General features: G+C 34.4%; 1 protein-coding gene across 1 annotated transcript; it reads right to left on the reverse strand.

The window, feature by feature from the left end:
* Positions 1-667: 667 nt before the first annotated feature.
* LOC138319722 (C-type lectin domain family 3 member A homolog) lies at positions 668-9,779 on the reverse strand. The gene is made up of 5 exons (XM_069262863.1): positions 9,621-9,779; positions 4,310-4,591; positions 3,711-3,881; positions 2,610-2,633; positions 668-901 (listed from the first exon to the last, which is right to left on the reverse strand). The coding sequence occupies exons 1-5, from the start codon at positions 9,748-9,750 to the stop codon at positions 843-845; spliced, it is 666 nt and encodes a 221-aa protein (XP_069118964.1). The 5' UTR covers positions 9,751-9,779; the 3' UTR covers positions 668-842.
* Between the last annotated feature and the right edge of the window lie 6,080 nt (positions 9,780-15,859).

The raw sequence follows: 15,859 nt of genomic DNA on the forward strand, positions 1-15,859 counted from the left end.
AACCTTTTTTTCATGTCCTTTCCCAGCCACCGTACATTTCTGTTGTTTGTTGATATTTATCCCTTGCTTAATCCGATCCAAACTTTAAATACTATGATTTCATTATGCCATTTAGTATTCTTTAAGTTGTACACATCATCTTTCTCCGCCTCATGTACTCTTTACAGATTGTTATCATACCATTAATTGTTGTCATTATTATAACCTTATTCATGTTCGTATTCAGGTGCAGCGTATATTAAAAACATGGTGTTAGCTAACTAATTTGTATCATTTACCGGTTTGTATCTACTAGTAACCTGAAATTATTGCAAAAGTTATGAATCGTATATACCATTAATATCATATTGACATATACATTTTTTTCTGAAATAATCATGATCATTATTAGCTCTTTTATTTTTTTTAATTTTTTTTTTTTGATATTTTTTTTTATTTTTACAGAATTTGCTGTTTTTATGTAAATATTGAAAACAAGCAGATGTAATAAAGCGGTAAAACCACTTTTGAGGTGTCAGGTTTTATTACTACTGACTAATTGGTACGTGAAGGGCAACTCAATTGTATAGTACAACAGAGTTACCAATATCAGTTGTGTGTTTTGTTAAATCTCTTACAATGAATGCCACAGTCGAAGGGTGAACATACAAATAAACATACATAAATGGACAGGAAAACGTTTTATTAAATGTTGATGAGAAAATGAGAGACATATTAAATGTTTTATTAAATGTTGATGAGAAAACGAGATACATTTAAACGTTTTATTAAATGTTGATGAGAAAATGAGATATATTTTGTACATCTGGCTGCCATTTTATTTTTGTAGATACATTCCGCTGTCATACAAGGTATCCGAGTACTAGGGTCAGTAAAAACGTGAGCAGAACTTTTGACGCACCTGCAAAAGAAAAAGAGAAATTAAGACTTCCACAAACGTACGTTGTCTTTATGGTAATTGATTATATAAGCCTATGGTTCACCTGTGTAGACCTACGGTTGATTGCCCTACGTTTCACTTAGTGTGTAGTCTAGCGTAGCGCAGTGCAACCAACTGTGAGTTCACGAAAATGGGTAAGATCTAACACCAGTTTTACATACATGGGTCTGTCAGGTGGACAGAGATATTTCAACCCGAATGAAAGATTTTGGCTAATCAACCCGAGGCTTACCGAAGGTTTGCAGTCAAAATCTTTCACGAGGGTTGAGATATTCCTGTCCACCTGACACCTATATTTGATTCTTTTTCTTCCATACTTTAACGAAACATTATGAAAATGCAGTTATATAGAAACATTTACAAAGTCCCGTCAACATAGGAACGTCGCAATGCGTCAAAATTAATGACGTCGCCGACAATATTCGCCGTATGTAATGATGACGTTATGTCATTGTCTAGCGCCTGAGAGCTGTCATTTACCTACCCCGGTTAAAGATTAATAATTTTGCTTGTTACGATGTTACGAACATTTTCATTGGCTTAAAAATTTACTTTATCAGCCCTTAAGGAAAAAATGAGATCGCTGTCTAGTGTGTGTGAACTGTCATTTTCCTACTCCGATAAAAGAGTTACCCTTTCTCAAGCAACTGCTGGATAACACTGTCAAGTATGGGAGAATAGGTGATCTTTGTTTCACCATTCTCATGATGTACTTTATCAGTACTTAAAGAAAACAATGACGTCGCCATTTATAACGTCGCTTTTGTTCGGCTGATACAATGGCGTAATGATTTTACAGAAAAAAGGAGTCCCTCAATAAGAGATTATCTGTAGTAAATTGAATTATATGGATTCGTTTGAATCATGCCATGGAGACGTAAACAACTCTGAGAGTACGTAGCTTTCCGGTTTAAATAATCCTTGAATAACATGATTATCAAGATGTCAATTTTGATTTAAAGTTAATTGTAGAATGCGTGTTTCATTTGACACTGCTGATTAAACGTACAAACTTAATCTACAAAATAGCTTCTTCAAACATGTTAAGCGGGCTGCGATCATTTAATCGGTATAAGGTACAAGTATATTAGATGTTTGAAAACAAAAAATTAATTTTTCTTGTAACGAGCATATTCATTGGCTTAAAATTCACTTTATCATCCCATGAATGAATCCCAATTTGCAACATCGTTTTTAAGTGGCCGAGATAACGGTGTGATGGTTTCATAGAAACAGAAATCCCGTTAATGTTAATATTTCTTCATTAATCTATTGAAAACCATAATGTTTGATGAATTAAGCCATAAAAATTATTCAAATGGCTCCCCATGCCTTATAAACGTTAGTTACAACAGAGAAATTTTGTACTGTAAACTTGTTGTTTTTTGTGCCTTATGTGTGTTTAGAAGGAAACTTTCCGGCAGAAATCACTTTACAATTTATAATAACACTGTCAAAATGTGAAATGAAATTGTAGACGACAATTTGGCTTCATGGTCTAAGCGTAGGTATTCATTTCGCTTCATTATAAATGACATATAATGATTTTTGGCAGTACTACTAAAAATAATTTTCTGCTCTTATTTGTATCATATTTTGTAAAATTAAATCAAATGCATTGAAAGTACTGTATTTTTCAAAATGTTATTAATAAATTAGAAGCACGTACCTGTTCTCAAATTAGACATCGAGCCTGAAAAAGAAGAAAATATATTTATGTATTTCACACGAAACATTGGTTGACCATTCTCAGCACACCTCAAATTCTATCATTAAGCAGAATATCAATGAAATGCCATGTGGTTGACCAGCCTGTGTAATGATACATAAAACAATTGAAATGTAATCTGACGTCACATACTGAGGTTATGCGCATGAACTATTTTTTAATTAAAAGCTGTGTGCAATACATATATTATTCAATAAGATGAATAGACAAATCATTTTCATGTGAATTTGTTTGTACAAAATTGTAGGCCACTATGTTTGGAGTTGTCTCCCTTTATCAATTGGACTAATTCACATTTGTACAGGGTTAGTTTCTCCTGTGGGGATGGAACGTAACTATTTGTAATTTGTAATTGGGTATCACATGGTACGTCAATTATTCCCATTCAAGTGATGGCACGATTAAGAATTTATAATTCTCTCTACATAGCAAAATATTTACATTAATCCTTTCATTGTGATTTTTCTGATATACTAATATTTTGCACTTTCTTTGAAGTTTGTCAAGTTTCGAGTTGTTCTGGGTACTTTAGAATAAATAACAGTTTAGTCTTTTGTATACTCATAAGCGAAACCCAAGTCATCAAGCTACACGGAGGGCTATTTATGGTGTATTCGTAAATTGTTCTATTACGTGGTTCCTCATGCACTTCTCGTTTCCCTCTGAAGTATGTTCGCAAACGATACCTTTACACATTGTTATCATATAATCCGCCTGATATCCAGTGATTTCGCCCGTGTAATATTTTTGCGTATGTCATTAGTGTAATATGACAAGGAGCGATTTTCATTGGCAGAAAATCCAATGTGACGTCAAGACAGAAACAATAAAATGACGTCTCGAAAAAGATTTTGAGGACGGCGGGACAAAATGACAGCATTCGCTGGAATTTTTTGAAATTTTAGGTCTCTTTAGTTAGGTGATAAAAAGTATCTGAAAGCGTTCATTTTATATGAAATTTATGAAACTCGTCAAGAAGTTTTCAATTTTGCGATAAAATCTCATGAAATGAACTCTAAAAATACTTCACTGAATACGTACCACTAGCCAGTTCACACACATATCCGGCGAGCTCTAGGGTGACGGTACAGAAATCTGTCGCCCATCCCATGGATGCTGGGTCCAGTATCAAACATCCCGTGGTACCAGACCCAAGGGGTTCATCATCCACATAGGCAGTGTACATGTTAGTGACTTCCGCTCCATTTATGTCTGGGAAAAAAAAGCCAATATTACATTAAAAAACGCATGATTTTGTTTTCTTTGTTTAATTACCTTTTCCATTGACTACTTTGTATATTTCTGGGGATTTTGAAGGAGAAAGTTGAAGTGTCAGTTGTAAAAATAAAATAAAACAAGATAAAAAACACCCAAATATACATGCATATATATATATATATATATATCGACCTAATGACAGTATTTTATGTAATTTGTTTTTGCTTTGTGTATCACAATGCAATTCAGCTGCCAACTGTGAACAACTAAACCACTGGAAGACACGCAGGGAAATATTTTGACTTTCGTCGTTTATGGATAACGTTTTTAACTTGTATATTCATTCTTTGCTTATAAGTACTCGAAAGTAAAATGAGATGTTAAAATTTCAATTTATCACTTTTCTGATTTTTCTCTCTCACCTCTTTGCCATGTTATTGCCGCTCCTGGTGTTTGTACCCTTCCTCCAATCCAATAAAATGACACGTTTGCCATGTCGTTAGCATCTAAACTCATAGCTCTCTGGATAAGTTGGTTGTTTGTCGCATCGTCTCGAATAATCGCAAGTGTACCATTTCTAGAGTTACATCTTGAGGCAGCCTGTTCCCAAGTAACTGAGTCTTGTACCATGTGATAGCATCTATTGTTTATCTCCAAAACTTGGTACTGATTCGACGCCTGTATGTAACCACATCTTCCAACGTCTGGAAAATATAAAGTCTTTAAAAAGTACTCACAATTGCAAATATGTTCTGGTAATAATGAATCTTTTAATATGTTTGCAAGATTTTGCCAAAATTTCTCTTCAGGACATAAATAAATATAATATAAAGGAATCAAAATATCAAACTGTTCGGCGAGCGGAGACCGAAGGCGAATTAAACACATTACTACATACAAATAGTTATCAACACATAAAACTTATTAAAACTTTTATTTATTTTTTTTTTTTTTTTTTGGGAAAAAAAAAATTATTGGCCAGACTATTCTATCATAGAAACTGCCAGGGTTGGGGCCCTGGGGCCCTGGGGTCAGCCTCCTTACAAACAAATGTCCCCACACACGAGGGCTCTCAATCATCACACACACATTCATTCCCACCTAAACACATAAACAACTCTCAACCCTTTCATTCTCATGTACATAACTTACATATTCAACTTCAACAAAACATTTATCCTGGCTCTCACTCCATCTGTTTCACGCTATCATTCTTTCATACATGTATTTTTACACAAACCAAAAAACATAAAGAGTAGATAAACAAAAAATAGGAATAAGTATGAAAATAACTGAATGATAAATTCATAAAAATAAATAGGTTAATAAATAAATAAAATAAGTAAATTCATAAATGAAAAACAAATAAATAAATAAGTAGTTATAATAATAATAATAATAAATGAAAAAAAAAATAAATAAAAAAAAATAAATAATAACAATAATTGCCATGGTTGATATAATTATATATAAATTAATTATAATTGGATTGATTGCAGATGGTTCAGACCCTCTCTGGTACAGATAACATGCATATATATATTATAACAGAAGAAAAAATATTATGTTTGCGCCGATTATGTGCACTGTATCTTGTATACATCACAAGTATAACATAATATAAATGACTGTTTATTACAGATGTATATTAGTTCTTAGACATAAATACAGATTCATATAATTCCACTAATATTGAAGAAGGTTAACTTACACTTAGAACTGCATGATGAATATGCCAACTTAGACCAGCCTACCTACTAACTTCCCCACACTTAGGACTGCATGATGAATATGCCAACTTAGACCAGCCTACCTGCTAACTTCCCCACACTTAGAACTGCATGATGAATATGCCAACTTAGACCAGCCTACCTGCTAACTTCCCCACACTTAGAACTGCATGATGAATATGCCAACTTAGACCAGCCTACCTGCTAACTTCCCCACACTTAGGACTGCATGATGAATATGCCAACTTAGACCAGCCTACCTGCTAACTTCCCCACACTTAGAACTGCATGATGAATATGCCAACTTAGACCAGCCTACCTGCTAACTTCCCCACACTTAGAACTGCATGATGAATATGCCAACTTAGACCAGCCTACCTGCTAACTTCCCCACACTTAGAACTGCATGGAGAATAGGCCAACTTAGACCAGCCTACCTGCTAACTTCCCCACACTTAGAACTGCATGGAGAAAAGGCGAACTTAGACCAGCCTACCTGCTAACTTCCCCACACTTAGGACTGCATGAAAAAAGGCCAAGTTAGACTAGCCTACCTGCTAACTTCCCCACATGAATACTTTGAACTCGCGATCAGAGACGGAAGTTTGCAGTAGTATGTTGGAACATACTCGAAGACTTTGAACTCGGGATCAGAGACGGAAGGTTTGCAGTAGTATGCTGGTACATACACGAAGACTTTGAACTCGGGATCAGAGACGGAAGGTTTGCAGTAGTATGTTGGTACATACGTTCTATCTGATATAGTACCATACTCAACCCCTTCGTATTAGTACAGCTTCCTAGACAGCCAGTTATATATATGAGAAACATGGCATATCGGATATTTGTTCTTTGCAACTACATGTCTTTTCATATTGCCTTAAATCATGTTTTAATTTTTGTCGTTGTTGTTGTACCATTGGTGCAATATTTGTTCTTACACCAAAGTTTCAGTTTTAATGAGTGTGCATTATCTATCTCAAGGCGTTTCTATTCTCACAATTACGTTATATAATTTTACAGTATATGGGATATATCAGAGTAGTTTTTTGAGATAATGTGGGCTTTTGTCTTAAATGAGACGCAGTATTTTGACTCTTTGATTCAAATATATATAAAAAAAAATTAATATCAAAGAAATAGGTTTGATCGAATAATTAACGGTCACTGTACGGGTGTTGAAGTTAAGCATTGCTCCTTTTGAGGTTTCTGTAGGCCTGTGATTGGTCGGTTTCGCTCTCTCCTAAAACGCCTTCAGGTTTACTTTTGCATAGTCCGTGAGTGGCTATAACTACAGTGAGGTTAGCCTCTGTATTATCGAGGACGGTAAGTATACTGATAATTAATATCTTTACTGGATGATATTTTGGCCAGTCCTGGTCAATAGAGGGCTTAACAGGAAATGAGTTAGCCTGTACAGGAAGGAAAAGGAACTACATGTGTTGTGCCTGACCTCGCGTAAGTGCCCACTCGGACGTGAAGGGAACGGAGGTTAAACTACTCAAATTTCCAAGGTACATCAGACTGTCACTGTCACTTTGAACTAAGGGCACTTGTGATACTGAATCATGTTTATATACCTATAGCCTTTATTTGTTATGTTCTGTAAATGTTGATGTGTTCTGGGGTGCTTAATTTCATTTTACAATTCCCATCGTACAATTTGTATATAAATACAAAACATACGCGCGATGGACAATATTCGCGTAATTACCATAAATCACCCCTCGCGTCCACGTTAACAGTTACTCATTTTCAGAGCGTCCAGTTGACCCTCGACATTTCGAAGACTCATAAGTCAAATCAATGACTCTCAGAAATCTGAAAAGCCAAAACATTTGACAAACATATAGTTTAAATTACATTGGATTATACCAGAACTATGGTACATACTTCCGTCGATAGCCGGGCGAGGATGGGTCTGTTTTGTATCCAGTAAAACAGTTTAAAAACTTGCGGTCAACAGTCTTGTCAACAGGAAAGTGTGCTCTTAAGTATAAGTTTTCTAATTGTATGAAATACAGTAATACATTTTTTTCCTTTTCTAATTAATATCTGCTACATACAACTACATACAACAGCGTATAATGTGATAACAGTCAGAAATGAGAGAATGCTATCTTCAATAAGCTCAGGGGAAATTAATAGAATGAGAATAAGCCCTCCAGTACAATAGAATATTCCAACTGATTTAATCCTCGTGTTATCATTTTAATTGCCAGTATAAGTAACTGCAAAGCAGCTCGATAGAGCATAACTTTTTTCTGGACGAACCTTTAAAATATAATACAAATCGGTACTATACTCTTATAAGACTTTGACAATGGTTTCGTTTTTACTTTCGATAAAATCAAGTATGTTTCATAATAACGCATTATTGTGTGTTTGATTGAGAGGTGCGATATTTGACGATTACCTAAACCTAAAATACAATTTCATATAATTGTATTATCATTTGCAATTTCCAATTTTCAAGTTTTGTAAGTTCAATTTTCCCGATTTTCAGATAAAGTTCAGTTTGAGTATAGTATAATATCTCTCATGCCTACGTGTGTAATATGTCTGGTCTAGTGTAATACACGCTTCTCTTGCTGTATCACATGGCCACTCATGCAATACAGTGTCTTGACGTTATGGCGTCCAAAAAAATGTTATTTTATTCAACATTTATTTTTTTTAGAAACTTGGTTGGTCTCACTATAATAGTACGCAAGATGCAATCAGCAGCATTTGCGTTGACAATACCACGAACTTTCCATGTATGTAGAATTGACTTGCAGTCGCAGTTTTCTTCGAACTTATTTCAAAATGGCGGTATATGATATATAAATTACAATAAAGCATCCGGGGTATGAGAGAAAATTAGCTTATAATATTACTCAAATGGTTCTGTACCTTTATGTCATTAAATATTGTAACACTACCAAGGATTGTCGAGGATTTTACAACATTTAATAATCCCGAGAGGGTAATGTCTACTGGCAGGCGACCGAAATTCGCCAAATAACCATTCTCGCCACTACATGTGTATTTCATGAATAAAAAGCATCTTCTGAAAGCATACGCTACGATGCAAAAATTATTGTGTAAAATTAGTGTGAAATCATACAACTACGGGATCGCGAGATTCGGCACTTGGCGAGAATTGGTGTCTGACCAGTATCCTTCATAATATCAAATGAAAGCATTTTTCAATACCTCAACGTTTATATTGCAATGTTTTACAATCAAAATCGTTTAAGTCAATTTTTAATGCATCTCCATATCCACGGGTGTAAGAAATAACCCAGTATTACACCCAAGCATAGCTGAGAGATAACACAGTATTATATACATAGGTATGAGAGATAAACCAGTATTACACCCGTAGATATGAAAGATTAACCAGTATTACACTCATGTGTAGTTGAAGAGATAAACTAGTATTACACGCATAGGTATGGGAGATAAACCAGAACTACAAACGTAGGTAAGAGAGATAAAACAGTATTATAAACATCGGTATGAGAGATTAACAAGAACTACATTCGTAGATATGAGAGATAAACCAGAACTGCAAACGTAGATATCAGAGATCAACCAGAACTACAAACGTAGGTAAGAGAGATTAACCAGAACTACAAACGTAGATATAAGAGATAAACCAGAACTACAAACGTAGATATGAGAGATAAACCAGAACTACAAACGTAGATATGAGAGATAAACCAGAACTACAAACGTAGGTATGAGAGATAAACCATAACTACAAACGTAGATATCAGAGATAAACCAGAACTACAAACGTAGATATGAGAGATAAACCAGAACTACAAACGTAGGTAAGAGAGATAAACCAGAACTACAAACGTAGGTAAGAGAGATAAATCAGAACTATAAACGTAGATATGAGAGATAAACCAGTATTTTATGAATAGGTATGAGAGATAAACCAGTATTATATGCATAAGTATGAGAGATAAACCAAGACTTCAAACGTAGGTATGAGAAAAAACTGACCTACCTTGGCATTTCACAGATGCAATACATAATGTCAAAAAGAGAATTATTGTTTTCATTGTAATCGTCTGTAGAGATGTACCTTCCATACCTTCTATCAGGCTGACAACGTAATTTACAACTATATAATACATACATGTATCCCTTAGAAATATATTATATACAAATTTCCGGTCACGTGATGCACCATCCTAATACAATGGGTTGGGGGATTACTCAGAATTAGTATGGACATAGTATTATTTCCGCACGTGTATGCTCCACCGCCATGTATGGACTCATAAAGGCTGTGAAGTGCATCTGCAAGTACATAAGCAGTGCAACAGACACCTTTACGAGTTCCATTACGATTTTTATTTTTAGAAATTACGTTTTTTTCTTCAATTTAATCGTAGATCCGCAAATTTAGAGAAAAAAAAGAACATGAGAATAAACTTCATCTCTTTTATGTGTAGTTTGTTAATATCGAAAATGTATTACGATGCAGTTATACATTTTACAATTTTTATTATATACAGACCGGAACATCCTCGATATTCTAGGGGTTACTATCACAGTCGTCAAATCCACCCTTAAACTATGCCATATGAAAAATAAAGGTATTTTAAAGAAAAACCTGACCCATCACAGGCATGTGGAGACTTCCTTTGATGGTTATGTAGAGAGGGATGCCCAACCTCAAAGCCATTTTGTTAACCATCCTGTACCGTTATTTGATTCTGACGATGGACACCAAAGGACAGTTGTAACTGTTGTCGCACACATAACCTTTAAGTTTGCTTTGGCGTATTTCAGGGGGTGGATATAAAAACAGTGAAAGTATCCCATGAAGTATCGAGGATGTGACTGGAACTGCTATACAGGTTTATAATGTATACGGGTAGATCTATCCATTACATAGCATTGCAATACACATATATCTTAACATCACGAATAAAATATATGGTTTCTTTTAGAAAACTGTCAGGTGGACAGGGATATCTCATCTCCCGTAAAAGATTATGGTTGTGCAACCCGAGGCTTGCCGTGGATTCACGGGAACAAAATCTTTCACAAGAGTTGAAATATTGCTGTCCACCTGACAGACCCAACCATGATTAATTTGCTGTAATAAATATTAAGAAAATAGTTGTTTTGAAACATGTTCATAGCGCCATCATCACAGAGACTTCGCAATGCGTCGTAAGTACTATGTCGTAAATAGTGGTCACCGCATGTTTTGATGGTAACAATAAGAGTGTAGTCTAATTAACCTCTTTATGATGAGATTACACGGATTTCTTGTTATACCTTCATAGAAGAAAATATATATTAACGTTAATTCATTCTAACCATGAAAGTTCTATTTTTATAAGGCCTCTTTCCTCTATGAAAGCATTGCGCCATTGTTTCAGCTAATTAGAGTTACAAACGACGACGCCATTTGTTTTTACTGTATGAAGATTATTTTTAAGCAAAAACAAAAATTCGTCACAAGCAAGATTATATTGCTGTGGCTTAATCTCTAAAATTTGAGCTGTGGATTCACCTGGTCTGAGGATATCGTCCATCATCCTGTGGGTCATAAGGAGTCCACATGCAAGTAGTAATTTTTTTTTTTTTTTGTGTTTATTTTGTGACTACGTATGTATATTACACAAAATATCTTTATGTATAGGACTTTCTCGCCCTTGAAATGTCATTGATGTTAGCACCAGTACATTATTTCGTTTTCGTCTTCATAATCTAGGCTTGTCAGTGTTATAGATTATCTGTCTTTATCGTGCTAGAAAATGTCAGTAACGTTAGATTATTTCGTATTTTGTCACAAACAAGGTTAAGGAAGTCGTATGTAATTATTTGTCCGATTTAAATCCTCAACACATCTAGTTTAACAAAGTAGATTAGTATCACATCCTTATGCGATCCTTGTTTTCCACTTATTTAGATATTTGCAGGTGTAATTAACTTGTCATGAACTACAAATTATGTAATATAACTGTCAATATATGATAATTATTTGAATTACAAAATGTATAATTTTAGCAAATATAGTTAGTATTATTTATTTCAATTGAATTGATATCAAATTATTTTTTTCTTTCTATTACGTAAACAAAAATCTAAATTGTACCGTACAGTAGGTAATTTTCGCGTGAATGTTGTTTTCGCAAATTAACTTGGTAGAGAACATTTCATCCGCGTAATAATAAGTTCCAGATAAATCCTATATCTATTCTTATATACATATTATATAGCAAAATATGAACTCGTTAATGTTTAATTATCAAGTTTTAAGTCAAAATCGTGAAAACTTTGTTTACGAAAATATCCTGTTACAGCCGTTACCATGGTCGCTATCGATAGAAAGACATTTACATTATAAACAGATCATATGTACAGAAAATTCAAGGCGTGTATTAATATACTGAAGTGGAAAATTCCGAAGTTAGAAAAATCAAATACTTCCATGTATGGGAAGTGAACAATGCACTAATCCACGTAATTAATTTAGAGATACTGACTGATGTAAGTATGCTTTCCGATATATATTATCCTGTTATGTCATGCATATACATATAAGGTAATGATGATGCTGTTTACAAGTGTACCGCAGGGTTATGATACTGTTCCTACATGATTAATAGTCTATGACTATTTTTGACTTACCGAAATTGAACCTTGGCCGATGACTTAACGGATGAGAACATAATCATCCGGAAATGTTCTCGGTAGTATTAATCCTCGGTAGTCTTTGCTGTGTAAATAGGCTGTTCGTTCCTTGTCACTCTATATAAAGTCCCAGTATGGTTAGGTAAGGCGATATCTTTACTCTTGATGGTACATCAAGCTCCAGTACAGTGTGATTCAAACTGGGCAGTGTTAGGTCTATAGCAATGAACGAGAAGTTTATTGAAATTACGCACCTATTAGGGTCATTAAGAAAGTGTCAGGTTTAGATGATGGAGGAAAACCGGAGTACCACGAGAAAAAATATCGTCCAGCGATCAGAACTTGGCAACTTATTAAAATGGGATTCGAACTCGCGATCCAGAAGTGGAGAGATTGTGGGAAAATGTTGGTCTCCTATATCCCCATTGGTTTACAAAACACTTGCGCAGAAATTTTATGGACTTTATATCAAATTTGATAAAAAAAACCAACATAGCTCTATTGTACTATATATCAATTTGAGTTTTGAAGAAAGTTAAAAAAAATGATGAAAATCAATACTTAGGAACTAATCGAATCCGTGTTTGAATGGTCAAAATTTTTGAACAATTGTTACTATGTATTTATTTCAAAGTATCTGTATCAGCATACAGGTGGTGGGTGTGTTAGTTTTACTAATCAACCATAGAGGTTATGTATATTTACAAACACACTCTATCGTTAATCGCGACGATATGTCTTCCGCTATTGATGACAAAGTAATTAGCTAAGTATACTGAACAAGGGAAGTAAGTGATGATCTAGAAATTTCTGATAATTCTTAATTGCGCGTGTTTCAAGAATTTCTGTACATGTAAACGATTTTTCCATTGCGTGTAATGTTTTCTAATACATTTTGAGATAATACAGTTTTGCGTCATTGTTGCTATTGCTATCATTTTATTATTCAAGATCCATTATGATTGATAAACTAACGTAATGATAATTTAACAATTCAATGAAACGTATGAATAAAAATAACAATGTCAAAGTGTAAACATCATTGTTGGATTTGGTTTGGTTTGGTTTGTTTATTTTTACGTCCTATTAACAGCCAGGGTCATGTAAGGACGTGCCAGGTTTGTTGGTGGAGGAAAGCCGGAGTACCCGGAGAAAAACCACCGGCCAACGGTCAGTACCTGGCAACTGCCCCACATGGGATTCGAACCCGCTTCCCAGAGGTGGAGGGCTTGTGGTAATATGTCGGGACATCTTAACCACTAGGCCACCGCGGCCCCTTCATTGTTGGAGGAATCATAATAAAGTATACAGGGAGCAGATGGATACATGCCCTCCGGAAGATTATACTTTGTCCTCTTTCCCGACGATATGTCCACAATAAAAATATAAGTCCCTTATGGACTTTAGTCCTCTATATTCCACTTAATTGGTATGATACAATCAGGCAAATATGCTATATTAAAAAAACTCCATACATATTCAACTGTTAGAAATGTCTTTGCTAAACTTTTATTGAATCTTAAATCATGATTTATGTTTAACTACTGAAATTACCGAACCACCGATATGTAAATATGTTGCAACAAACCTTCGTTTCTGCATTAACACAAGACAATCTTTGTCATTATAAAGTGATGCAGATTTCGATACACATTCACTTACATAAAAGAAAATACTCTTTAGATAATTTATCTGATAGTATAGATGTTTGATACATAGCTTACTGTAGATGTTGATTATTTTGTAATAATCTAGTTTGACTCTATAGTGTGCCAATAAAATTGCACCTTCATCTGTTTAGATGAGGTAACACGCCATTCCTTTGCGCGATTTGTTCTTATACGACAAACAAATGATAAATATGCTGAAGTTTTAATTAATGATCATACTTAAATTACATTTTCAAGTAATATCATAAACCAGCAATGATGGTATTGTAATGCGCATAAAATGGTTTTTACACTGATAAAGACATGTTGTTTTTTTATTATTTTTTTCACATAGGCATGCTGAATATATCATCGAATCAATATCTAGTTATATGTAGACTGGATATAAAAATAAAATGGAAATGGAAGTCTTCCTTTTAACAACAGTTCGTTTTGTGTCACGGTATCAGTGATAACTCATTCAACGGAATAAACTTGTCCATCTATATTACAAACATTACTCATATCATGGGACGTCATTTGTTATGACGGTGTTTTTGCTCCATTCTGTAAACAATACCTACATTATCCGTTATCTGTATTAACCTATGAAATTACTATCTACTGCGATGACAGTGTGGTAGGGTCATTGGCTGTGAAATGACGGAAGTCACTTCACAATTTAAAACCACAAACTACGACGGACGGATATGACCTTAATGGCAGATTATTACAGAGCGTTCGGCAGGACAAGGAATCTGTCCTGACAATGGATACAACCTAGAGTTTAGAGACAAATGCTCAACTGCAGACCCAAAATGGCATGAAAGGTTTCAATACATAAGGATCATGAACATTAACTACCAAGTACACTGCGAGTAGGGAGATGATTGAAGATTCTATTTATTTTAATGGCAAAATAGTGATGTAGCAAAACACAAATTCCAATTTCAACAACAACAATCATTAAAAATGATACAGTTTTCGACTTAACGGGACAATTCAGAGAGGCAAATACTTTTACATAACCACGAAGCAAAATATGACATAAATGCATTGTTTTACATTCCTTATAAAACATATACCAAGAAATATTGACAAATTTCACGACATCGTTGATCAATACTATTAAGCAGGTACAACATGTACGCTGTGCCCATGCCCGAGCCAAAGTCACTCACGTTAAACAAATGTAATATCACTGAGGTATTGGTAAAATTATGTTTAGACAAGAACATGCATCTAATAAAGTAAACACACTACTGTAAGAGCGATTTGAGTAGTTCTATATAAAAAAAATCTTTAATACACTGACAAGGCCAGGGTTCGACATACACGACATTCGACTACTATGTGTAATGGCGGACAGTAAGCAAGTTTGAACATTTCACATACATTTCACTACAGTGGGTTTTTCTGGCATATCACAGTAAAACCAAGTAGCCTAATTTCAATTAGAACTTGTTTGTTTCCGAAATTTGTGCAAATTTTAATGTACTCTTAGGCTGAATTTTCCCTTTAAAGAAACAACAAAAACAACATTCAGGACTGAATGGATCTGATGCCTCTATCTCTACTATCCGTCTTTGGGTGTATTATCTATATACAAATATAGTATAGCAGTCAGACAAACACTGGTAGTATCTGCTATACATAAGTTAATATAATGACATAGTTATTTGATGACAGAGATATGTTCAGAACATGATAGACTTTCGTTCCTAAACACGCACATGCTTTTACATATATTTTCGCAATATTGATTAATAATATAGATTAAGTGGGAGATGGCAAGAGCTTCGTGAGCTCATGTCATCTGTAACAACATAGGTACCCCATCTTTGCTGCTTCTCATTTATAAAACAGTTAAAAATGTAAAGTAATTGTACTTCTTGTATTAGAACCAATATTTGTGATATGATAATTACGTCATTAGTAATTG

Source organism: Argopecten irradians, chromosome 1, assembly GCF_041381155.1.
Source record: "Argopecten irradians isolate NY chromosome 1, Ai_NY, whole genome shotgun sequence".
Lineage (NCBI taxonomy): Eukaryota > Metazoa > Mollusca > Bivalvia > Pectinida > Pectinidae > Argopecten > Argopecten irradians.